The sequence below is a fragment of the Nanorana parkeri genome, unplaced genomic scaffold (assembly GCF_000935625.1).
Source record: "Nanorana parkeri isolate BGI_ZX_2015 unplaced genomic scaffold, ASM93562v1 scaffold892, whole genome shotgun sequence".
NCBI lineage: Eukaryota > Metazoa > Chordata > Amphibia > Anura > Dicroglossidae > Nanorana > Nanorana parkeri.
In genome coordinates, this window is record NW_017307160.1 from 629103 (window position 1) to 654012 (window position 24910).

The 24910-nt window shown below is 43.6% G+C and overlaps 2 protein-coding genes across 2 annotated transcripts in view; both read right to left on the reverse strand.

The window, feature by feature from the left end:
* Positions 1–806: 806 nt before the first annotated feature.
* PAICS (phosphoribosylaminoimidazole carboxylase; phosphoribosylaminoimidazolesuccinocarboxamide synthase) lies at positions 807–11095 on the reverse strand. Its single transcript, XM_018565848.1, has 10 exons — positions 10946–11095; positions 10743–10776; positions 7855–8052; positions 6042–6220; positions 5781–5960; positions 4752–4865; positions 3597–3680; positions 1987–2167; positions 1154–1312; positions 807–1033 (listed from the first exon to the last, which is right to left on the reverse strand). The coding sequence occupies exons 1-10, from the start codon at positions 11078–11080 to the stop codon at positions 867–869; spliced, it is 1431 nt and encodes a 476-aa protein (XP_018421350.1). The 5' UTR covers positions 11081–11095; the 3' UTR covers positions 807–866.
* Positions 11096–20633: 9538 nt separating this feature from the next.
* LOC108794750 overlaps positions 20634–24910 on the reverse strand; it is a 30143-nt gene continuing 25866 nt past the window's right edge. The window contains exon 9 of the mRNA XM_018565843.1: positions 20634–20747. Within this exon, the coding sequence (XP_018421345.1) occupies positions 20634–20747 (114 nt within the window). The remainder of the gene's footprint in view (positions 20748–24910) is intronic.

The window sequence follows — 24910 nt, forward strand, 5'->3', positions numbered from 1 at the left end:
TTGTGAGTGCACTACAAAATAAGAAAAATGCAGTCTTTTTTTCATGGTTTTTCATCCTCATTTTGTTATGAATAGGGCATTGTCTATGTGCCTTAGCGGTGACGGGCATTCTGTTTCTGAAAAACACCAAATCACCTCTATTGGTGACAGAGCCCTCAGTGTGGTAATAGGGAGATCCTTCTAATTTTGTCATGGATTTGGGAACATAGATGTGATATAATGACCCTCATGCTGTTATTTTACCATATGTGCGGTTGTAGTAACAGTGCGGTGACGTTTACCCCATTCAGACAGACTGGCTCACCCTTTCCACTACACCAAACCCCAATTAAGCCCTTCAGATTTGCACTGGATGAGGTTTGCAGAAGTTGATCTGTATCTGGATTTTATGGGAGAATGAGCCGTGTTGATTCATATTAACAGAACTGATCTAACCAAAAAAAAAAAATGCAGCATGCTGAACTGCAGTCTCTTGTACACATCACTGCAACAAGGCAAATCTCACAAAATGGCTACTTAAACCTGATGCAGAGCATAGAAATCAAATCCTTTGAGTAAAACAACCAAAGTCTGCTCTGGTCATCCATTTCTCTGCTCAAGTGTTTTGTGCTCATAGATAATCATTTGCCATTGCAACCAAAAAGCTGTTTTACGTGCCTTCTTATTTCAAACTCATGTTACTGGAGGCCAACATACCAGCTCTAGTATTTTCTAACCAGGAAAGAGGTAAATTGTATAGCACACTAACCCTAAAAACAACTAAACCAACCAATTTTTAAATAAAATAAAAAAAAAATCATCACAAACACAGAAAAACCAAGAGCTTTAATGGCACAAGACAGAACTGTGCATGAGGTATGGGGAGGTCACATGCTGCACTCTCTCAGCTTCACATCGGCTTGTTTCAGAGAAATCCAAGTGTTCAGGGTGCACGAGCGGAGCCTGGACCATATCAAGTGATTGTTCAACCCAAATATCTGAGCAGCAAACTGAGCTGCTGCTTCAGGAGACAGAACCGTAGAACAGCCAAGACCTGCAGTGGGATAGAGAGGTGGAAAAAAAAAAAAAAAAAGTTAAACAATTCCCAATATATTAAAACGTTACTTGGAAGATCTGGATGGCTGCTTTTTAGCAGTGTGCGTGTTTCTCTTACCGCTGGGCATCCGTAGGGAAGACCAGACATCCTGAGCCCCCCAGTCTGCCGTAAGAGGAGGGCAATTAATTACTGGATAGGCCGTGTTTCCAGAAAGCACAGGACCCAAACCATTGCTTCTGCCGGCAACTGCAACAAACACTGTGGGGATGCCATCGCCTAAGAGTGAAGAGCAGAACGTCAGGTCATTGCATCAGCACGTATGCTTCACCTTGCAAAAGACTAAAATGTGATCACCCATACTGCAGCAATAACCAATGCAGAGTAAGGTGATGAGGACACTGCACCTTTCTTCCAAAGGGAAAAATTTGTGAGTATTCTTGGATGAGTCACATTGAAAAGGCTTACACTAGTCCCGTGCATCCTTATACTGCTCCCAAAAACATTCTCAACTGCCAATATTCATCTCTGAACATTACTGTGGACATCAAACACCACAAATGACCCAAAAATAATAACAGGCAGAGCCAAACTCTAGAGATATACATGTTGAAGTCTCTGTTCCCACTGGTGAGAGATCCCATCATTTTCTGTTCCAGCAAAACTCCTCTAGCTGGGGACACAGGTTGCAGTAAACACCTCATAGGGGTTCTATGTGTTCACTTCGCCGCTGCCCCCCCCGCAATATCTCAGCAGGGAAATGCTATGGGGTAGGGCAGAATTACTGCTTTTGCAAAACAACCTGAACAAAAAGCCTTTAGAACCAGTGGGCAATGATTACCTTTCCTCTTAATTTACTTACAATATTTACTCGAGACATAAAAAACATTTTGTTTTGGGGTGCAGAGACTCTAGCAAAGTAGAAATTCTCAGATGGAGGTCGGTCATCTTACCCTCATACTCAGACTTGATCCTCAGTGTTTCATCAGGACCCTTGTGGGCAGAAGTCACCCTGAGCTCACATGGAATGCCATAGTTTGCACAAGATTTCTTGATTTTCTCACAATGCCCCAAGTCAGAAATGGAGCCCATCAGCACAACCACCCTTCCGTGGCTTACACTGGTCAGCAAGTGCTGAAAAGACAGACGCAATCAACAGAGACACAAATAGAAACTCAATTGCCACACGCAGGTAAAAGACATGCATATTATTTAAAGCCTAATTTCAGGCACAAAAAGCTCACTAGTATCACAGCAGATATAAATTCCATTGGCAGAAAATAAAACCTAGCATGATGGCTTCTTTCTAGGGTTGTCAAATCTGTTTTTACATGTAGGTGGAAGTTCAGCAGTCACTGTACTTCTGTGAACACTTGATGTAAGCAGGGCTTGTGGACCCCAGCTCTGCGCTTCTCTCCTCCAGGCCATTCACAAAACACAAAGCCCATATTTGTTTAGTGAATGGTCATGAGAAGTGGTGGAGAGGTGACTATAGCGCGGGAATCTGACACTTGGAATGCTTTTATTGAGCGGGTGTGGAAGGACAGTACAGCAAGAGCTGAACTTCCATCTGCATGTAAAGGAACAGATTTGACAGCTCTAGAATGAAGCCACTATGATGTTTCCTGCCAACAGCATTTGGATACTGACTTTCTGTGCCTGAAGAGTTGGGCTTTGCCCTCATTCACACGGGTACCGGCCTGCCCATACAGATCCATGCACGGCCGTTATCAGGCCCCTCCCGGAAAGGACAGGTGCTGCGTGTGGTTTTTACTCACCCGAGCTGCCCGTCCGTGTGTCCCTGCTCAGATGCAGACAGGATCCATCCTGTGCGGACGGTGCGGACACCCGGACGGGCAATTCGGGTGAGCTTAGGGTGGCGTACTCCCATAGAGAAGGACAGGCTGCTGCGTGTAATCACACCTGTCCTTCCCAGAAGCAGCCCGATAACGGCCGTTGCTGCAGCACAGATCTGTACGGGCGGGCTGGCCGTTTCTCGAGTGAATGAGGGCTGTACAGAGGTTGTCATTTTGTTCAGCTTCAGTTCTTCTACTTTCCACACTGCACAGCCAGGAACATCACTACACCACCTCATGATTTAGTTTCCAGCTTCCCGACTATTGGACATATGCGACGATTTAGATCACAATAAAGTGAGCTGGTTGGGAGGTGGAAAGGCTACATGCAGAACATGCCTGGCAGAGTGTGGAAATCACAAGACCGTACAGAATTGCAAAAAGTAAACTAGTATTAATACTGCAAATTGAGCTGTTTGCCTGGACTTTAGATTTAAGGCCATGGAGGGCAAAATAGAGGATGGAGCATTTGTATTCTACAAGACCTGGCAGAAGACCAGCTCCGCCGCTGCACTGCAGAACTTAAGCTAGAACAGGACGTCCTCGGTTACATTCTCATTAACAAAATACAAGTCACACTGCAATTTTGGCAAGAGCTGAACTCAAACCTTTATCATCATTTCAAATCACAGGCAGAAAATTTCCATCTGCACATTTATACTAATAGGATATACTGGTAGGAACCTTCCAGCAAGTAATTATCTTACCTCCACCCTCTCAGCAACCCACTCGAAGTTCCGTTTCACCATCTGCATCGCTTCTGGTGTGATTTCCTTTAGATCCCGGTACGTCTGCAGCAAATACAGAGGTCACCATAAACATTACCTTCAACATAAAATTCAACGTTGCTGCACATTAAGAGACGGATATCTCAGCACCGAGACTCAGAATGAGGGGACTGCAAGGGGCTAACCAGGCTGAAATGTGACCTGAAGTAGCCATTCTTAAAAAGGAAAATGTCGTTTGGTTTCCAGTTTGCTTTTTCAGACTGAGGGACTGATAAATCTCCAAGGCCATGACTTCCCTTGTTGCCACTACTTTGAACCAGGACGTAGACTTACTCACTAGTGAATCAAAGAGAAAATATTGTCTGCTTAAAAAGTAGAATCATGCTGTTATGAAAAGCAGCTTTGAAATTGGATACACTATGTGTATGGGGTATTATAGCGATATTCTCAGTATGGTACAAGGAGTAAAGCTGCTTGATCTGCACATAGCTGTGAAAAATTTAAATAAAAACACCTTCTGTTTTGAAAACCATATTTCTCACAATAGCACTCCTTTAAAACATATCTAAGTTAAACAAAAATGTAATATATTACAGCTAGTTTTTAGATGTGGTGTCTGCATTCGTTTTTTTTTTTTTATCAGGCTCCACCTCTTCCGTAATCATTGGTTGCTAGGACAGCCAGCGCTCCCAGCGGTGTCAATTGTGTGCCTACACCCAGCATTATAAGAGGACGGAATAACTTTTTACATCCTCCTGGAAGATAAGGATTAGCCAATCCTTATCTTGTGACTACAGAATGATTAGCCTTTGTTTTGCAGATGGAAGAGTAGGTGGGTCTGAATGGTTTGACTAGAAGATACAGACTCAGTCCATAAAACTGCTGTGTGTTGTCAGCCCACAAAAGGACTTTGGAACAGAGTGCATCTCAGGCCGATGAACAGGTAGATTTTTCTTTTACTTGCAGGGTCTTTGACGTGTGAATGTACTGCAGAGATCTCAGATTTGCCCTCATACTGTACACTTCAACAGACCAAAGGGAACAAATAATACAAGTTCATAGTCGGGGGTAACATACATGTCTTCAGAGCTTCCTATTCTAGCCCTCTGACTACAGATGACCACATTTCATTACCTGTTTATCTTTCTGTTGACTCTTATCTCCTGAAGGCCACAGACGCCATGAGTCATTGTCAATCACATCAGCAAGAACAATCTCCTTTTTGGTCACATCAACACCAAATTCAATCTAGTTCAGAAAATGGAAAAACTGCTTTTGTTTTCAAATTTATATATAAAAATATATATATATATATATATATATATATATATATATATATATACACACACACACACACACATACATACATATACATACATATACATACATATACATACACACACAAATATTCCAAAGAAGAGGAATCAATCTTCACTACACAACTAATTGTAACATTTATCTGAAAGTATTGGACATGACTTTCATAAAGGAGAAGGAGGGAAGGGAAAATAAACTGCCTACCAAGGAAAACTTGAACTGTTCTAAAGTCAGGTTAGTACACTCTAGTCACTGCAGTCAGGTTCCAGAAAGCTTCTCTGTGTATGGATTGTGGGGTCTGCTTCCTCAGCCTGTAACTTCCTTTAGCATTCCATATCACCAGAATCAAACTTCCAAAGTAGGTTTTATGCTGAATGGAGCAGTAAGGGAACTATAGTACCAACACTTGGGGGCTCCATTAATATCAGATCAGATATTGCTATCCACTTAACCACAAAACGCAGGCTGTGGTATAGAGTCTGTGCTGACGTCATAGCAGACGTTCAGGAATCCCCATCTGTGTTACAAACATACAGAGTCCTGGTAAAACAAAGTGGGGTGCATGGTGTACTTCTGCTGCACATGGGTGAAAGCCCCCAAAAGGTAGCTTGGCCTCCCCTTATGCATTTCAAGGCTTAGTTTTTCAAATGTACACTAAATGATGGTTAAGAAAAGCTGAATGGACTGTTTTCAGTGACATTTAAGCACAATTACCATGCAGCATTATAAAGAGTCTAGTTTTCCAGTAATAAGCAAGTCCATGGTTTCTGACAGAACAGGCTTCAGACATCAATGCTAGAATCCCAAACCATCCCATCTTCCAAACAAAACGAGGCATGAATTTACCTTCATGTCTACCAGTGTACAGTCCTGTGTAGACCATGCTTTCTCTAGGATCTCAAAGATGGCCACCGTGGAATGCTTCATGATGTCCACCTCCGCCTGACCAATCACAAGGCCAGCACAAGTGAGCTTTTCAGCAATTAGCTGCTCTTCAGACCACTGAGGGTCATTATTGGCATCATCCTGCAATGAAAAGCAATGCAATGCATTTAGAAAACGGACTAATGACTCCAGCCACTGAAAAGTGAACTGAAATGAACCCACCTTGAAGAACATCTCCACTTTGGGGGGATAAAACTTGTAACCTTCTTTGACTCCAGGATTTCTCTTGAGGAAGGAGCCAGTGGCTATTCTCCTGCAAACCCACTCAATGGGAATCATCTCACAATGGGTGGCAATGAATCCAGTCTCACTACACTTCTTCACAAATGCCGTCTTGATACCTGAGAGAGAATCATAAAACACAGCCACAATGATTTCCTATGAGAAGATCCAGCCAAGCAAAAAAATGTAACACTAACAAATTAACCGAGACAGATAATCACTGAGAACACAAGGTCACAAGATAACCACACAGAACAAACAAGTGTTCTGAAAGTTTCTTAAAAGGGAAACAAATATTATTCAGTCTCTTTTTTTCCCCAGTGTATTTTACTTGACATTTTTAAAGTGTAAACTCAAGTAATATATATTTTTTTTAAGTCTCACGTCTTTGTTTTACAAAAACATTACAGGGTGCACCCAGGACACTATTCACAGAGCACTGGGTTGACTAAAGCTCCGAATAGGCGTTTCCCTTCCAAGGGGGGGTTCATATGACCTATTCAATTGTGTGCGTGTAAATATAAGCTTGAGCTACTGAGCTTTGTATACAAGCTTTTAATTTCCAAACAGAATGATAGTGGGGAAGCATCCCCCCCCTTGCCTCAGCCAATGTACAGCATACTGTATATTTGCATGACCACAGTAATTAGATGTAAATATATTATGAGAATGGGCCCATGTATGTAAACGAGCTCCCATGGCATACCCAGCAACTATAATTTTTTGTCATGTCTTTGCTTTTAGGGAGGTAGGAAGATCCACTGGTATCCCCGGCACCTGCTAAGAGTCCTTTTCTATTGCTGGTGCAAATAATGTACTTCCTATATGCGCAGCACCATCACAAAGGGGTGAAGTACAGCCCTGATCAAAGAAGGGAGGCAGGGGGTTCAGGATTATTCATGCATTTTTGGGAAGAATATTGCACTTTAAGCTATGCTGTATGTCTGCACAGAAACCACTTAGTTTTTTGGGCCCACAATAGACCGTTTAGAAACACTGCTTCTGGTTAATTGGACAACTCCATTCAGTCAGCTGAAATTTAACTTATGTGCACAGATTTCCTATTGCCCTGCAGTGGTCATGAATGTGTTTCTAATTCAATTACAGCATTGCCAAAGGAGATCCGCATGTCCCAAGTAGAATACTGAAAGCATGCATCCTCATTTAGCCATTTCCTTCTTGGAAATTAAAATGAATACTGTGACTACTTGAACGGGAAAAACATTTAAGATGTCCTTAAGTCAACCCAAAAGATAGCAGATGACTTCTTTCAAATTGGGCAATAAAACATGCTGAGAGTTCATCCAACAACCTAGAGCTGGGGGTGTATGTAGCCTTACCCCTAAAAGTCAGAGTATCCGTGTCTTGAGACCTCACTTAGAAGTTTACCAACAGTCCCAACTACACCTTACTAATCAGTAATAGACATCAATGGTTCCTTTAATTAGTGAGGTGCCCACAAATAGGTCAATCAAAAGTACTTGGGTCATTCTTTGATACAAATGTATTCAGCCATAAGCTGAGGGCTAAGGTTAAGGTAGACTTTTAACTTCATTGGGTTACCCAGGCAGAAGCTGAGAGCCAGTGTGCTTTGCAGGTCATTAGCAAGTGAAGCCAATATGATGGGCAAGTTTTTTTTATTTGAGTGGAAAACCTAGTTAATGCAGTCAATACAATGAGTTATGTAAATGCTTTACATAATGACCCTGCAGGCACTCAAGACAGGACACATTCACCATGTAATAATTCTTACCGGCCTCTTGAAGAAGTTTAAAGACACAGACTGTGGTCTTGTTAGAGATGGAGGCTTTACCCTCCATGTGATCCTTCCTGGCTGCATTCCCTGCTGTGATCTGATCCTTGGACTGCATGAGAACACATCCGGGGTGATCGGGCAGCTCGTGCACCTCTTTAGTTTTGCCTTCATTGATCTTTCTGCCGAGTTTCAGTTCTTAATACAAAAAGATTGATGTCAGTTGTGCAAATAAACATCTTTTCTCATGTGGAAAGTAAACGGGGTTTTGAAACGTCCGTAAGTTTAAAGTCGTGCGACCTTACAGTAGTAGAGGTCGCACGGCTTCCACACACCTTACGGGATTTCCCGCGATTATCGTAAGGTGTGTGGGGACCTTAACCCTCCCCCATTCACCCACTATCTGAAGTCTGTGAACCCAACTTGTTCTTAAAACCTTTCTTAGGTAATTAGAGACACCTTGTGGTTCTAGCAAGTACTTGTCTTAAGGTGCCCAAACACTTTACAGCCATCGCAAGACCTTAGTCTTGCGATGGTTGTAAAGTAAATTTAAAAAAACGTATAATCTGCCCATCTTGGACAGGCAGAGGGGCGGGCTTCCGGTGACCGCAATGCTGAACGGGCATGATGCTCGGGAGACAAATGCTGAACGGGACGGTGTGCGTGCGCACGCCGGCCCGTTCGGCATTTGTCTCCCGAGCATCATTCAAACCAGCCGAAAATCTTACGATTTTCGGCTGGTTTTCTAGCATGCTCCCCAGACAAAAGACGTCCGACCGTACAGTAGAAACGGTTGCACGCCTTCATTCACACTGGACGATTCTCGTACGAGAATTGTGCAGTGTATGGGCACCTTAAGTCTTCAAAACTGATCCCTGTGGAACTCCTTGGATTGTATCCCTAGGATTCACACAGAACCTTGACTCTTGTACAAGTCAAGATTAGGATCATCCAATATTTAATTTTCATTTGCCAGAGCCTCTACTGCTCACTAAAGTGCTGGCATTAAACAGGCTAATGATCGGGAAAGGGCTCCATATGCACTTTAGCAGAAGTTCCAAGTACAGTCTGTGATCAAGGGGATCTACAGGACACAAGGATTAAATCCTAAAAATAAGACAGGGTCACTTCAGGTTGGCTGTGCTGTAGCAGGGGTAGGCAGTCCCTCTTAAAGCCTCTGCATGTCAAAATCATTCAAACCAGCCGAAAATCTTACGATTTTCGGCTGGTTTTCTAGCATGCTCCCCAGACAAAAGACGTCCGACCGTACAGTAGAAACGGTTGCACGCCTTCATTCACACTGGACGATTCTCGTACGAGAATTGTGCAGTGTATGGGCACCTTAAGTCTTCAAAACTGATCCCTGTGGAACTCCTTGGATTGTATCCCTAGGATTCACACAGAACCTTGACTCTTGTACAAGTCAAGATTAGGATCATCCAATATTTAATTTTCATTTGCCAGAGCCTCTACTGCTCACTAAAGTGCTGGCATTAAACAGGCTAATGATCGGGAAAGGGCTCCATATGCACTTTAGCAGAAGTTCCAAGTACAGTCTGTGATCAAGGGGATCTACAGGACACAAGGATTAAATCCTAAAAATAAGACAGGGTCACTTCAGGTTGGCTGTGCTGTAGCAGGGGTAGGCAGTCCCTCTTAAAGCCTCTGCATGTCAAAGTTTTTCAATGCCTCATGGGACTTATAGTTCCACAACATTGGGAGCACAGAGGTTGCCTAGCCCTGTGCTGGAGAAATCTGTTTGGTGTGCCATCCTCCTCCCTCTCTAATACTTCCTCCTGCTTAGTTTGTTCCTAATCTAGGAGAAAGGGACAGCTTACCCCATCTTTCTCCTCCAGCAGAGTTCTGTCTTTTTTTTACCCCTGGAAATTCACCCCAAGGTTCCAGCAAGCACGCTCCCAGGTCAGCATAGTCAGCACAACATGACAACCAGTGGCGCAACAATCACCGCAGCGACCCAGGTGGCCCGGACAGGACATCCCCTGATGCCGTGTGGGCCGCTATGGCATCTCATGCTGCTGGCTGTCGCTGGCAGCTGTGAAGAGGAATGCGTTGCTGTTCAGATCACTGTCAGTCATCTGTACAGCGGTGCGCTCTTCTCCACAGCCGAGTCAGTGACAGCCAGCAGCGGCGGAGGATGGACCCGGCAGTGGAGGAGGCGGGGCCCACCAGCGACAGTGGAGGAGGACAGCAGATCGGGGCTGACAGGTAAGGGGTGTTACCAACCCACCTGAGGCCCAAGAGCCCACCATAGGGAGTCTATGGTGGGCTCTGCATGGTCACTCAGGTGGGCTCTGCAAGGGATGTAACTGGAAATCACAGGGCCCCATACAAAATTTTGCCCTGTGATTTCTAGTTACGCCCCTGCTGGCAACAGCTATACCAGACAGGAGGTTAGATCTGGCTGCAATGCAATGATCAATCAGAAGACTATAAAGTCCCATATTTTGCTGGACCCTCTATGGTTACAGTAGTCCTGACCTCAGATGTGCTGCTTTGCTCTTTTGTTGAGGTCAAGATGACATTTAACTTCCTAAAATTTTGTCCCATTTTACGCGAGATGACCGGATTGTATCAGAGAGGAATCTGTTCTAGAGTTTCCACACTTGCCGACTCCTAGTGTGCCATACAAATCCAGCAGATCCTTCATTTTCCTGACCCAGAAACTCATCACAACTAAATATATCACAGCACAGAGAATTACTCATGATGGCTGCAGGCAGCATTAAAGATCAGTTCTTCTTCCCACAAACTTGTCAGCGACAGGCTGCTAGAAGAGTGTAACCAGCAGGGAATGGTTGGATAGGGCTGGGGGGGTGGCACATAGAGAAGGGTGGGCACAGCCATCAGCCCCGCACCCCTCTACTCACCCGATTCCATCTTTATCCGGGTGCACGCTTCTTCCTGCAAAGACAACACACAATCAGATCATAGCATACAAAACCGAGCTGACATGACTAGATCCCCCTACGCCAATCACAGCCAGGGATTACTGTGTACACCAGCGGTCATGGCAGAGTCCGGGGATCCAGCCTAGGCTAGGGACCAGAGCACATGGCAGTGTTACGATTACCGAGTCAGAGGTCTGTACAGCACGATCACCGCTCCACCACTGCAAGCACAGAGAGCCGGGGAACCGACCAGTAAGGAAGGCCTCTGTCCCCGCCCCCTCCGCCTGACCAATCACAGAGACCCTTCCCGTCCTCATTAGCGTACTGACATCACATGGTAACCCTGCCGATGCTGGCGGGGAATTCGGAGCTCAGCCTCTCACCTGAGGGGAGTCCAGCGAACAGGAAGAATAAGTGAATACACGCCGGGTGAATGAACACAAACGGTGTGCAAAGTCCTACAGTTCATGTCCCTGAGGGCTCATTCACATTGTGGCAATGAAGCATGATTGGGCAAACTCTGACCCTCCAGCTGTTGTGGAACTACAAATCCCATGAGGCATTGCAAGATTCTCACAGCCACAAGCATGACTCCCAGAGACATACATGATGGGATTTGTAGTTTAATTACAGCTGGAGGACCAGATTTTGACCACCCCTGTCAAAGTACGCCTTACCGCAATGAGCGGACTGCAACGCCCACTTTGCTGTGCAGACATGTGAATGGACCCTCAGAAAGCACCCACAGCCTGAGTGTAAGAGCCTTTGCCCTGCTAACATGCTGTAGAGAAGGCCTCTTGCTCTCTGTGTGGAAGCAGTGATCTCCCTGCACAGATCCGACATGCTCCTTGCTGAATCAGAGCTAGAGCTTTGCAGAGAGCATGAGCATTGCCAATTCCAGGGCTGGAGCTCTAACGCAGTAGAGGGCATGTCAGACCTCTGCAGAGAGATCACTGCTTGTACTCGGAGAGCATGGCTCCTTCTTGATTGCATGCTGGCAGGGAACAGGCTTTTCTCCCCAGGCTGTGGCTGATTTCTACATCAGTAACTTTACACACCTTTTGTTTAGATGCACCCGGAATGTAATTGAACTTAATGTTCAGGACAGATACGTAGCCTGCCACCGTTCACCTCTCCTGAGAATGTTTATTGCTGACATTGCACCGCTTTAAATGCAAAGTGACATTTTATTTTTTCACAGACAGTTTGAACATTTCTGAACGGATGACAAATAAGCTTTCATGTACCTGTACTGTACAATGGGCAGCAGTACCAGCTCTACTGAAAGGGACACAAAACTCAGGAGATACATCTTAATAATACATTCAAGTACCCAAACTATTAACAAAAATGTATCTTATTTGTGTGTCACTCGGCTGTAGACCCTCCAATCATCTCTGAATTGGTGCTGACACTGTCCTTCCTTCTGGAGGGTGGCTACTATTGTTCCCCATGGTCCCTGTGTGTGTTGTAAAGTAGCCACCGATCCAAGCTCACTCCTGTGATGGACTACAATCTCAATACAAATTAGTAAAGTAAACATGAGTTTGTAGTCCATCACGGGAGTGAGCTTGGAGCGGTGACTACTTTACAACACACACAGGGACCATGGGGAACAAAGTAGCCACCCTCCAGAAGGAAGGACAGTGTCAGCACCAATTCAGAGATGATTGGAGGATCTACAGCCGAGTGATACACAAATAAGATACATTTTTGTTGATACTGAAGGTACTTGAATGTATTTTTAGGATTGAACTCCTGAGTTGTGTCACTTTAAATAAAGCTGTGCCACATCACAACAGGATATCAGTTTGTTCCATTCTAGGTATGGATGGGTTGGACAGTACTCTGCCCTGGACCTCCTTTCCCCCCCCCGTTGATGACACCAGTATTCAGTCTTCTGGTGTTGGGAAAATCAGTGCTTGCTGGTGGTGGGACACACTTTAATGACAACACTGGCACTTCCTTTAAATGTCTTTTGTTTCTCCTCAGGGGACAGAGGTGTTACTTTTGCTGCATGTTTCTATCATTTCCCCACTCTGGCTTTGACCCCACTTTGGACATTTTGCTATGGCTTCTCTAAAGGTGCCCATACACTGTGCGATTATCACACGATAATCGCTGGAAATCCCGCGATCGTACGATAATCGCAAAGTGTATGGAAGGCGTGCGACTGTTTCTACTGTACGGTCGCACGTCTTTTGTCTAAGGAGCATGTTCGAAAACCAGCCGGTTTGTGGCATGCTCGGGAGACAAATGCCGAACGGGCCGGTGTGCGCACGCTGTGCCTGTTCAGCGTTGCGGTCATCGGAAAGCCCGCCCCTCAGCGGGGCGGGCTTGCGATGATCGCAAGTACGATCTGCCTGTCCAAGATAGGCAGAGCGTACGTTTTTTTAATTACTTTACAACCTTCGCAAGACTAAGGTCTTGCGATGGTTGTAAAGTGTATGGCCACCATTAGGCTGCATTTTCCTTCAGTCAGTTACTGCTGCCACAAATTGGAATATGTGAGTACCCCTCTTACAAAGATGTTTTATAAATCCCTTTGGAGCGATCTTTTTTGCTAAACATTTGCTATAAGAGGGGACCATTTTATGGTACCCCCCTGTTTACTTCAAGAGATCAGTTTTGCTCCAGGTTGTTACTAAAAGTGCACCTATTCTTTACTACCTCCCCTCCAACAGTCTGAAAATATAATATGTATACTTCTCTACAAAGGTACTTCCTGGAGATCCTCAGTGTGTGGCCAGCCTGGCACTGCACAGCGTATGACTGAAATCTTCATAAATCCACCATGCTGCACGGCAGTCTCCATTCACTTCAGTGGAAATCCTGTGGGGATGGGATTTCCTTTGAAGTGAATGAAGACCATGCCGTGTATGTGCCAGAACATGGAAAGCAGGTCTTTAAGTATCAGTACAGGGGGTTATGCATAGGTTCAAGACCAAACACAAGATTAAGATGACATTTTAAGTGCTGGCCTTGCCGCAAGAAAAGACTAAACCACACATTACAATTCAACATGCTGAAGATGAAGGCTCTAAGAGGTACCGGATTGTCAAGGTGAAGATGAAGGCTCTAAGAGGTACCGGATTGTCAAGGTGAAGATGAAGGCTCTAAGAGGTACCGGATTGTCAAGGTGAAGATGAAGGCTCTAAGAGGGACCGGATTTTCAAGGTGGACCTCAGTGATGCCTGTCTGCTCATATTCATATCTATGCTACCTTTGGTTGAGATTGTGGAGGGTCCCAGAGATTCATTTGATTGTACAGACTAGATCATCACTTGAATATGCTGCACTTTATTCATTTTTACCAAGATAATTGCACATCTTTTGGTCAAAGACAACCATATTTATGCATACCTACACAATTTAGTAAAGGCTGAGAACCTGTCATTTCTGTTTTATCATGTCACCACAGTCCTCAGCACCCAATAACAGCATGGAGTGGATAGCAAACCAGGTCAAGACCTAACTTGCCTATTCTGTCATTTAGATTCCTTGGGTGATGTGCCTTTCTGACCCGAGGTTTCTCAACCTTCCTCTGGACAGGACACAGAACACACAGTCATTCTGATGACGTCTTCTTTTCTGCAGCAGAAAAGAGTGTATTAATTAATAGGAAAATTTAGTAATGGCCAAATAATGCATCTAGTGGCCACGGATTGATATCAGAGTATTTCAGTTCATACAGTACCTGTATAATACCATCATGGTCTTGGAAGATTGGAAAAAAGTGATCTGACTTGGTGTAAGGAACTAACACCGCCTCGGAGTCTTATAGCACGGCGGGGCCGGCCCCGTCAGCAGCGTCCCGTTGCCGAGCGACGGTCGGCCTCCGTTCAGCGCTTCACTCCTCCTCCCGTCAGCTGAGCCGGCGAGGTGACGTGGCGAGCTCGGCCCAGCGGCGTCCCGTTACTAGGAGACGCTCGGGTCGGGTTTAGTAGGCTGACCACTTGCTCGGCGTTCTATCAAAGTAGTACGTCGAGCAAGTTCGCTAGGGACATATACTACACGGAACCATTGTGACACCTCTTTTGATACCTGGCACCTTCTACCTTGGATACCTGGCACTTTCTACACGGGATACCTGGCACTGTGGACTCAGCTCTTTCACCCAAACTGCAAGTAACCATTAGCACATGTTACCAATTAGTGCTCTGTGGAAGATAATACCAGGTGGGAAGATAACTACAGAGTTCTCTCTGAAGACACTGTTTATTGACTTCACTGTTGCACAGGACTGTTGTATCCAGTTGATGCTTAAGGGAGAGTATTACTCAGGATTGGGGATTATAAGTGACTCTTGTTCCAACGGTGCAATACTGTCATTCTGATACTGTGATAACCATAACCCCCTAACCTAGAGTTAGCTACATCATCCTCATTAGTGAACTAGTGAGTTGGAAACTACAATTCCTATCATACCCCAATGCTGTTCAATTGGGGTTGGGAAGCTGCATAATCGCTAACTGCCTATTATTGAATTAATGGTGTATGATGTGACAGGGGTTCCGACTTCACTCACTACACTAAAGTGTGACTGTGAACCCTCTTCCTGAACCGTCTCCATCTAAGCTCCGCAGCTGCGATCCCAGATACCCAGTCGAGCTTGCACGGATCCTTACACTTGGTGGAATATGATCAAAAAACAACCAACACGGGGATATTTCTGTTGTGATCCAAGTGTGTACTCATCACTGGAACACAAAACATATCTATTCGAGGGATCTGTGACCTTCAGTTAAAGAAAACAAACAGTAGTTGTTTTAGCCCTTCAGGACAAATACGTTTTCATCAGGTGGCATCATAACCACGGTCCATTACCGGGACTGCCAAGGTGAAACCTACTGAGGGTCTTGCGATCTTAGCCATCAAGATATTCTATTGGATTGAGAAACATTTTTCAGCATCAGAGCCTCCTCTTTCTCAGGGTTTGAGAATATCCAGATTCATTTTCTCAGCAGGACACATCTTAACAGCTGTAGTGTATATGTCTTTAGGACGACAGCCGCCAAATAGTAGTCCCCCATATCAACTAGGGATGCAGCAATATATCGGCCACCGAAACATATCGGCCGAAAATGGCACTTTTGGCTAAATGCCGAAAGTCCCATTCTTCTGCTGATACATCGGCGCATCCCTGCTTTCTTCCCCCCCCCCCGCTGGGCGCTGCTCTGTGTCCCAGCGGTGGGAGGAGAGAAAGTGTGAGAGCCGGCCGAGCGCTGCGGGAGGAGAGCGATATGAGCGGTCGGCGTCTCTCCTCCCAAACCGTTCAGCCTCCTGTCACAGATCGGGAGAGCGGTGTGTGGGCGGAGACAGCCAGCGCTGTCACAGGAGGCTGGGCTCTCCTCCCCGCACCGCTCGCTCAGCCTCCTGTGACAGCTGTCAGGAAGGAGAGCCAATGCAAACACTCAGCAATCAGTGATCGCTGAGTGTTTGTACATAATTGAGGACATGGTATGTTGACTATATCCTCAATTATGAATGAATGGGAGTGATCTACATCAATTGGTGCACCTCTAATAACAACCTAAAAAAAGTGCACAATGACTGAGAACACTCAACTTTCCATGTTTTCTACTAGGTTGAGTTGAACCAAAGCTTATAATACAGATGCTATATGACCTATAATTTCATTCAGACATAAGTGTTTCCTTCTTCACCCTTGGTTCCAAGAAAGTAAATCGGGAAAGAATGTTCTATGGTGACCATGATTACACACGGTGATTCTTGGTCCAAAAAGAAGTAGTTTGCTCAGATGAACAGAATGCACAGGAGCTAGTCTTCCAGAGAGTGAGAAAAGTCTTTCACTCCCCATTGTTAAAACAACTAGGAAACAAACTGGTATGAGAACAAGTTGCAAAAAAGTGACACATTTGTCCTTTGAGAAGAAACAAAGGAAATGTGAAGAAGGTGCCAGTGTTGTCATGAAAGTGTGCCCCACTCCAGCAGACTCCATTTCATGCCCACAGCATTATGTTACCTCAGGATTTTCAAGGCACCAGAAGATTGAATACTAGGGACTGTATAAGGGGTAGAGCCCAAGCCCTGGTAGAAGGTTCCATGCTCTCCAACCTATCCATAGCATAAGCGGGGAAACAAACTGGAAAGAGGTATAGAGGGGGAGGGATTATAAGGGCGCACTGCCCTGTTGCTCAGCTTTATTTGTAGTATCTGCCTGGAATTCAGTGACGTTAGCCACCTTTGCAGCACTGCAATGTGTCCAGTAATACTTGCTTCTAGGGCTTAGTGCCAGTACATTCAAGGTTCTGGGGGCAGCTTTGTACTTTATCTCTTGGCTGAGAGACCTTGTCGTCCTCAGATTCATCACAACACTGAAAAAGGTGAAGACCTCTCTCACCATAACCATGTCCCCCTTTTTCTTGGTACAGACCTTACAGTAAAGTACAGGCACGCTGAATGACAGTTAGTGTGCTTAAGAATCATGTATCTGCTGAGCTCCTGCAGCCTATTGGTAGTCACTTTCTATCTACATGCATGCACTCCAGCAAGTGCTGAATGTTATTTCTTAGGCTGAGTTTCCTGATGGTGACATGCCTGTGCTTTATGTGTTGGTATGGCTGCTTCTAGTCCCTACTGGGAGAGTGAATGACAAGGTGACAACCTAGGAGAGCTAGAAGACTAGGGGCAGAGCATTTTCACCCTAAAAGAGATAATACCTGAACAAGGACCTGCATGGCAGGATGGCTAGTTATTTAAAAGGAAGTTGTTATTAAAAATAATAAAATTACATTTTTGTTCCATTTACCAAGTAACAGCTTATTTACATTAATATGCATTCTATATTTAATTCCTGTAGTACAGTTAGTTTGGTAGTGAACTACAACAGAGGACGGGCCGCACAGAGAATGTAGCCTGGAGGTGCAAAAATAAAAGTAGGCATTGGTACATGATCAGCAAAATCATGTCATGTGTGTGTGTGTGTTTCCATGTGAGGGAAGCAGTATCAAATGCAAGTTTAAGTTTGTAAGCTGTACCAAACCTCCTATACTTTCAAGAAATAAATGCTTCAAACCTGTAATTCCACACATGGTCATCTTACTTCTGACTTCCTTTGACAAGCACTCAGTCACTGCATCTTCTATTAACAAACCACTGTAACTGGACAGTGTTTGTAGATACAATTAAATCTCACTGCTTTATCCAACGTCAAACCTCCAACACCCGGGCTCATGTGGGTGCAGGCTAAGAGCCGTCTACACTTAAACACAGCAATTTAAAAGAGAAAGGTGCACACCGTAGTCTAACCATACTTCCATTATACCAAGACTCCCTGCCTAGGAGCTGCCTGCTCAGACGCATTTCATCCATTAGGGCTTAATGGTCTAACGGTTGAAACATGTTAGAACAGGCGGTGCTTAGGTAGGGAGTGTCCGTATGCTGGAAATACTCCGCCTTACGGGTTGGTTGTCAGTTGCACTATGGTGTGCAGCTTCTCCTTTGGACTGTGTTTGTGACTTTCTTGAGGCTGCTAATTAACAGCCTGTGTGGGGGTTGGTCTGGGGTAAATGCCTACCAAAAGACCCCACAACATGATGGCCAGGATACTTGTGTCCGAAACCTATTTGTTCTACAGTCTTTGATTTCTGGGATTAAAGCTAAGTTACAAATATAAAAAACAATTGCTGGGAGGTAAGGATATTTGGTAAAAGGGACATGCAAAGTCTCTTCTACCACAAAAATTCTTCCTCTCTCCCCTAGAGATTTCTGACTTTCTGTGTATCGTATATGATGAATGTGCCATACAGTGTACATACTCCTCTCAGAGATACAGTGAATGGGCCTAATGCTGGTGAGGATGTAACTCCTGTGCATATGCCAATGGCTGAAGAGGATGCCTAGAAACATGGAAGTGTTGGAAGTGATCCACGAAAACTGGAAAAGTGCACACTTGTAAAGTAAGGTAAAAAACTCACCTTTCACACAGACATTTACTTCCACATTTACTTAGAGAAATATGTAGGCCTCCATAGCTGGGCTCTTCCTAAAGGAAAGAATATGGCTCCCACTGATCCAGCTTCCCTGACCCAGAACAAACCTGCAGTCAGCAAAGTCAGAATCCATTCTAAACTCCTGCACTACCTACTCCAGGTCAGTGACTAAAAGCTCTGGAACCAGCCAGGCAGCTGACATTTTAAGAGAAAGGCTTCCAAAGGCATCGAACAGATTTCTCTCAGCATGAGAGTGCAGGTGTACCCTCTAGTGGTCGCATCTGTGGCAAAAGCCTTTGTGAACATTTCTTAATTTGAAACTTCCCATTTAGCAGAATTTTAGAAACTATAGGCCCTGCATTTGGAATTCAAATGTTAATACGAAATTAGTGGAAGTAAATGAAAATGGAAGTCGCATCATCATGAGTACGGGTGACCTGCAATACTGTTCAGTACAGTTCACTGGCTTCCAAGGACTTTTGTGAATCATTCCTTACAACATACAGGGCTAGAATGGAGTTTTGTATGAACTGAGCCTAGGAGAGAACAAACATTTCTCCAATATTACTTTTACAGACTTTTGTTGGAAAAAATAACACCTGATTAGTAAGTACAACTTCATCCAATGCCAACATTAAGATGTAGCCCATTTATTTTTCATGCCATAAATTGTCGGAGGGGACAAGTTGCAGCTCGCTGCAGGGGATAGGAAGACTATTTACCGACAGCACACAGTTTTTGTTTTCAGACTGCAAGGGTATGAGCACAAGGCAAATGTATTGAAGTTTTAATCCTTTTTAACATTTTTAAGCTTTAAATCTTCTTTTAAAAACAAAGCTTCTATTTTCATTCAGTCTTCATTCTTTATTCAATTCTTTTGTTCTAGCTTTTTTTTTTTTTTTTTCACTGGATGTTGCGCAAACCTAAAAAAAGAAAAAAATGTATGAAGATGGAAAAAAAAAAAAAAAAGGAATGACCTCCTCTTTCCACTTGTAATGTAAAGAAGGGTCCAGCAGGACCAAAAAAGCAGCATGCTGCAGTTTTAAGGTATGAAAGAAAATGCAACGTACTAAAAACACAATGTTCATATTTAAGGGGATGGACAGGCAAAAAGTCAGACCTGCATGAAGCAGCAGTGTCCTTTCTGTATTTAGTAGAAAGAAGAGGATTAAAAAGGATTAACAACTAATATTGAATGCCAGTGTGCACATACCCTAACAATATTTAGAGGGCACTTTCATGAAACTGGAAATTCTTGTTTATGATACCCCTGTCATAACTTGGGGGTCCCTCAGCACTTACAGTTCCCTGGCCTTATATTTTCCATTTCATCTGTGGTATGGACAAAAAGTACAGTCTAAGGGAACCACCGAAATACTCTAAATTCAGTTCTCCAAGCACTGTCAACAAGACACCCAGGGTCCCAAATCGTATAGGGATTTTGTCTTTTTTTTTTAGATTATCTGCAAATATTCCTGCACACAGAGATCTTAATCAGCTCAATATTGCACCGTGACAGGACCAAAGTCCTTGATTAAAACATTGTGAAACTACTTATATTCGCATTTGTGAAATTGCTAAATGAAGTGCAAGAGCACAAATGTGACCCTGTTCTAAGGCTCCAGTCTCATGACATGCCAGACTAAAGGATGTTCTCCTGTGAAATGCTGCATGTCTGACAGCATCAGACCGTTTCCAACTGACTTCCATGCACAGATGACACAGCAGTCATCAGCTCCGTACACAATTTAAAAAAAAAAAAAATCAGCAGCATCAAAGTACTTTGTGTGTACCTGCTCTACAGGTACAAGTGATAACACATGGCACAGTCTCACCTGGTCATTTACACTGGGCTCTCTTAATATAGCGCCTGTTGGCTGAGGCTTCCAAGGTCTGTCCAAGGTCGGAGGGCTGATCAGTCTAACTGCTGAAGGATTTTCACATGGTCTGACAGCAGCATGCTGATGCGACGGGTGTTTTGTTGGAGTGTGAATCCATGCATGTTTCTTTTGATCTGGACAATGAAGTTCTAAAAAAAGAAAAAAAATATGTAAGAACGTTTCAATTTCCCACTTAGTTCAAACAAAGGGTTATCGAGACTGAAGGTCAATAATGAAAAGGACAGAACATTGTGTAAGTAATAGTTATAGGTGGATTCTGAGGGTGATTCACTGACTGATTTCCTGAACAAGAAGCGAGATCTTAAAGCGGACCTTTACACTCATATTCTGCCAATGTATCCCTCTATGTATGATGATTAATAATAACATAGACATGTCAGGTGTAAAATGCTGTGATTGTGAAATACTTACACTTGCAGAGCATTCACTTCCTGCTTTGAAAGTGCAGATTACTTAAGTTTGCAAAACCAATGCACACTGGGATTGCCTTGTCATCAGCAGAGCATTGCTGGGAAATCTCATCTGTAATCTCAGAAGATCTCAGGGATTTTTCTCCTCTGAGATGATGGGCACATGTCACATGTCCTAGTCACATGTCTAGTCACATGTGCCAGAAATCTAGTAAGTGAAAGGAGAGCTAGTAATCTGCCCTTAGTTAACATGGCCACTGTCAGAAGACCAGGGGAAAAAAAAGAAACAATGTATGCAAAGAATACAAAGCCGGCAATTATCTAGAAGTATGTGTTTGTAGCTTGTCATTACCAAACATTTCTAAAGGTGTGTTTGTTGTTATTTTGAGGTTATGGGTAAAGGACCGCTTTAAGCTGGCCATACGCGGTTGTTTTTTTGTTCAGCCCATGGACTGAACAAAAACAAAGATAGAACAGATTCCTCCATCAATGCTTACGAGAGTTGATGGATGAATCCCCGCCTGTTTCCTTTGTATTCTGAAAGCGGCCGCCAGCCTGCTGATTGTCTGCAAGCATCGTTCCTTCAAAGATTTTCCAACATGTTGGCCGGAAGAGTGCCAACAGCAGAACCAACTTTGGCATAGTGTATGGCCAGCTTAATTTCTAGTAAGAATAGTTCTCTAAACATGGAGGAAAGGAGTGGCGTTGCCTGCAGTAAATGTGATTAAGGTTGACATTTTATAAAGCGGTAGAGATATCAATAGGTGATTTTAATATGAACAATAATAGACAAGAAAATAAGACCAGAAGAGATATTAATGTTTGTGAGATTTTATCTGGACTACATCTTGGAGCTCTTTTCTAATTTGGCATCATGCAACTGTAACATATTAAAAAAACACTGTCTGTATTCTGATAACTTTATCTGGTTAATCTTCCTATTATGTTATTCGCTATATAAAATCCTTTTTTAATATTGTATTCATATTTATATGCACAGCAAGGTGTTAAAAACACATTTCAACAAAAACACAACTCTATAGTGATAGTTTGTCCCAACCTTGTTCCACTAAGTAATGTGGATAGGGGACTCGCACTGTCAGCTATTGCATTCTGACAGTGGTGGATGTGCCGATGTCACGTCAGAATACTGACGGCAATCTGGCTGCAATCAGTTAGGCCGGAATTATTTGAACCAGCGCCTTCGACAAAAGGCAATTGAAAAAGCATTGTGTGTGTGCACATATGTGTGTGAAGTTGTACTGACGGGGTCACACACCACTCGGATATCATCATGTCAAAATTCTAGCAGGGTATGATTAGCTTTATTGTGATTAAACCGATCTGCCAAGGGAACTGGGGCAATGACACTTTGATCCAGAAGCTAAATAAGAATTTACAGCAGGTAAAATGGTAAGCAGCGATTTCTATTTTCAAAGTTATGCTATGTGAATGAAGACATGTAACATATTTCAATTTAGCTGCAAAAGTGAAAATACACTTTAACCACGTCTGCTGCAAAACTGTCATAAATGAGGAATAGTGGCATTCAGTCCCCTAAGTCAATGAGGCAGCTCACGATGCTTGGCCCAACCACCCTATTTCCCGAGTCCATCCAGGCTATTACCCAAACATCCAGTCCAGCAGAGCCTAGACACGGTACTTGAAATGTCAGGACAACTGGGATGGATAGCTGCAATGGGAGACACAACTCCAGCAGCAAAAGAACTGGTAGTAGGGGTTTTCCTAGGCTAGACTGCTGTTGTTTTATTTGTCAGCGTCTAATTCCCTTGTAAACGGCAATAAAACCTGAAGGTTAAAAGGAGAACTATGGGGTTAGGGCTTTTCCCCATAGTTCTCCTTAGGGTAACGGGAGGACACAAACTAGCGTCCTCCCGTCACCCTAGGCTCAGTATACCGCGCGCTACAGCTCGCGGTATACTGAGACGCCGGAGCAGATCCCGACATCGATGTCGAGATCCGCCCAGCTGCGTGAGTGACAGCTGGCTCTGCCTATCTAGAGGCAGAGCCAGCTGTACCGGCCCCCTCCCCCGTTCGTTCCGCCAGTCAGCACTGGCGGATCGGAGCGGAACCCTCCTCAACGTGTTCCCGACACCATCTCCTAATTTTTTTTTCAATGGTTCGCCTGTTACTTATGGGAGGTGCCAATAATACAAATTTGTATTACTGGGCACACATGTACATTAGTGTAAGCTACTGTGAGTCCCATTGGAAGATTTCAGATGAATCAAGCAGTGCATGTGACTGCTATTATACGTGCACTACTCAGAACTAAAACTGGAAGTTCGGGATCAGTGCGACCGTGCTTTGCAGGGATAACCTCATAATGTAGATAATAAAAGTATAGATCGTTCAATGCATAAAAAGGGATTTGAGGTGGTTAATTAGGCAATATGTACAACTGGCACATTGGTTATTTACCAGTAGATTATAGACACTTGAAACACTTCCAGTGTCCCTCGATGGACGAGAAAGAAATCAAAATAAAACCATGTGAAATAGAGAAAAAAAAGGAAATAAATAGATTATATACACTAGGGTTACATGTATTAACCACATATAGTGGTCAAAATACAACATATTTCGTAATAGTTGTTTTTGCATTAGAATAGGTGTTGATCTATACGAAACTGAAATTTGACTCACCATTGGGGGGTTTTCGTTTTAGTTGTGCAGATAATACTTGATTACCGAGAGTCACCAAACTTTCTTCTGTTAAATTAGAAGAATAGATCTCAGGAATTCAGGATTTACAGATCAAATAAAAGTAAATGAAGTAAAATAGAAAATACAAATCTGCACCAAATAAATATGACAGCTGGAGAAATAGTCCTTCAGGACTAGATGCTTATTATATACAACGTCTTCCCTTATACCAAGCTCCAACACACCTCACAATGTGCCTGTACAAGCTCCCATAGATATTGGTAAAAGAATGGGATGGACAAGCCACGGCCACTACTGGGAGAAGAGAAGGGCTTGTCATTTTCAGCATGGCATAGCAACAAGTGGCCTTACTGGGTCCTCAGCATACCAAAGATGAATGAGATTTGTTAGCTCTAGGGATGTCCCAATACCGATACAAGCATCCGTATCAGGACCGATACAGGACATTTTGACAAGTACTAGTCAATATGCCCCGATTCATAGCGTCGAAGCTTGCGCTATGTTTTTTTTTTCCTGACCTTGCCGAGCCATGTAGTTGAAGAGGAGCATTGCGTCACTGCTGCTCCGGTGGGTGGTGCTCCAGGTGGGGTCCTAATTTAGGTGGCCGGCGACTGCCCAGAGTATATATGATATAGTGTCCTGGACCTGTGTAATGTATATGACATCACACACACCTCCGCTACACTACAGCAATAGATTTACAATTTCTCCCCTGCAAACATGAATAGGTTAAGTCATGATCCATAGAACATAACATGTAGTTGTACTATGGATCATTTAAAGTCACCTGTCCCTTTAAGAAAAAGTATCGGTATTTGGTATCGGCAAGTACAAGAGGGGAAATACTTGTACTTGGTCTTGAAAAAGTGGTATCGGGACATCCCTAGTTAGCTCTATTGGTTTTTTTTTTATCTCCTAACATTTTCTCCTACATTCACAAACAGAAAAATCATATAGGTGTGAAACTGGAGGTAAAATATGAGATAACATTTTCAATTGTTAAATAGTCAAAATACCAAAGTCTTATTGGATCAGTTGAAAAAGCTGCTTCTCCTGCTCCTAGACACCTCACTGAACCTATTGAAATCCTAAGTATAAGAGTATTTCAGGAACTCATTTGACTCAGTGATATACAAATGACCTCAAATAAAATAAATATTTATGAATAATACATATGTTTTAATTACCTCTGA

Bases quoted from the DNA above. Each gene is read 5' to 3' on its own strand.
- PAICS (XM_018565848.1), bottom strand. From the start codon at position 11,080: ATGAGGACGGGAAGGGTCTCTGTGATTGGTCAGGCGGAGGGGGCGGGG. The intron at 5,961-6,041 runs GTGGGTTCATTT...TTTTCATTGCAG, and splicing joins AAGTGGAGATGTTCTTCAAG to GATGATGCCAATAATGACCC. The intron at 4,866-5,780 runs GTAAATTCATGC...TTTCTGAACTAG, and splicing joins GTACACTGGTAGACATGAAG to ATTGAATTTGGTGTTGATGT.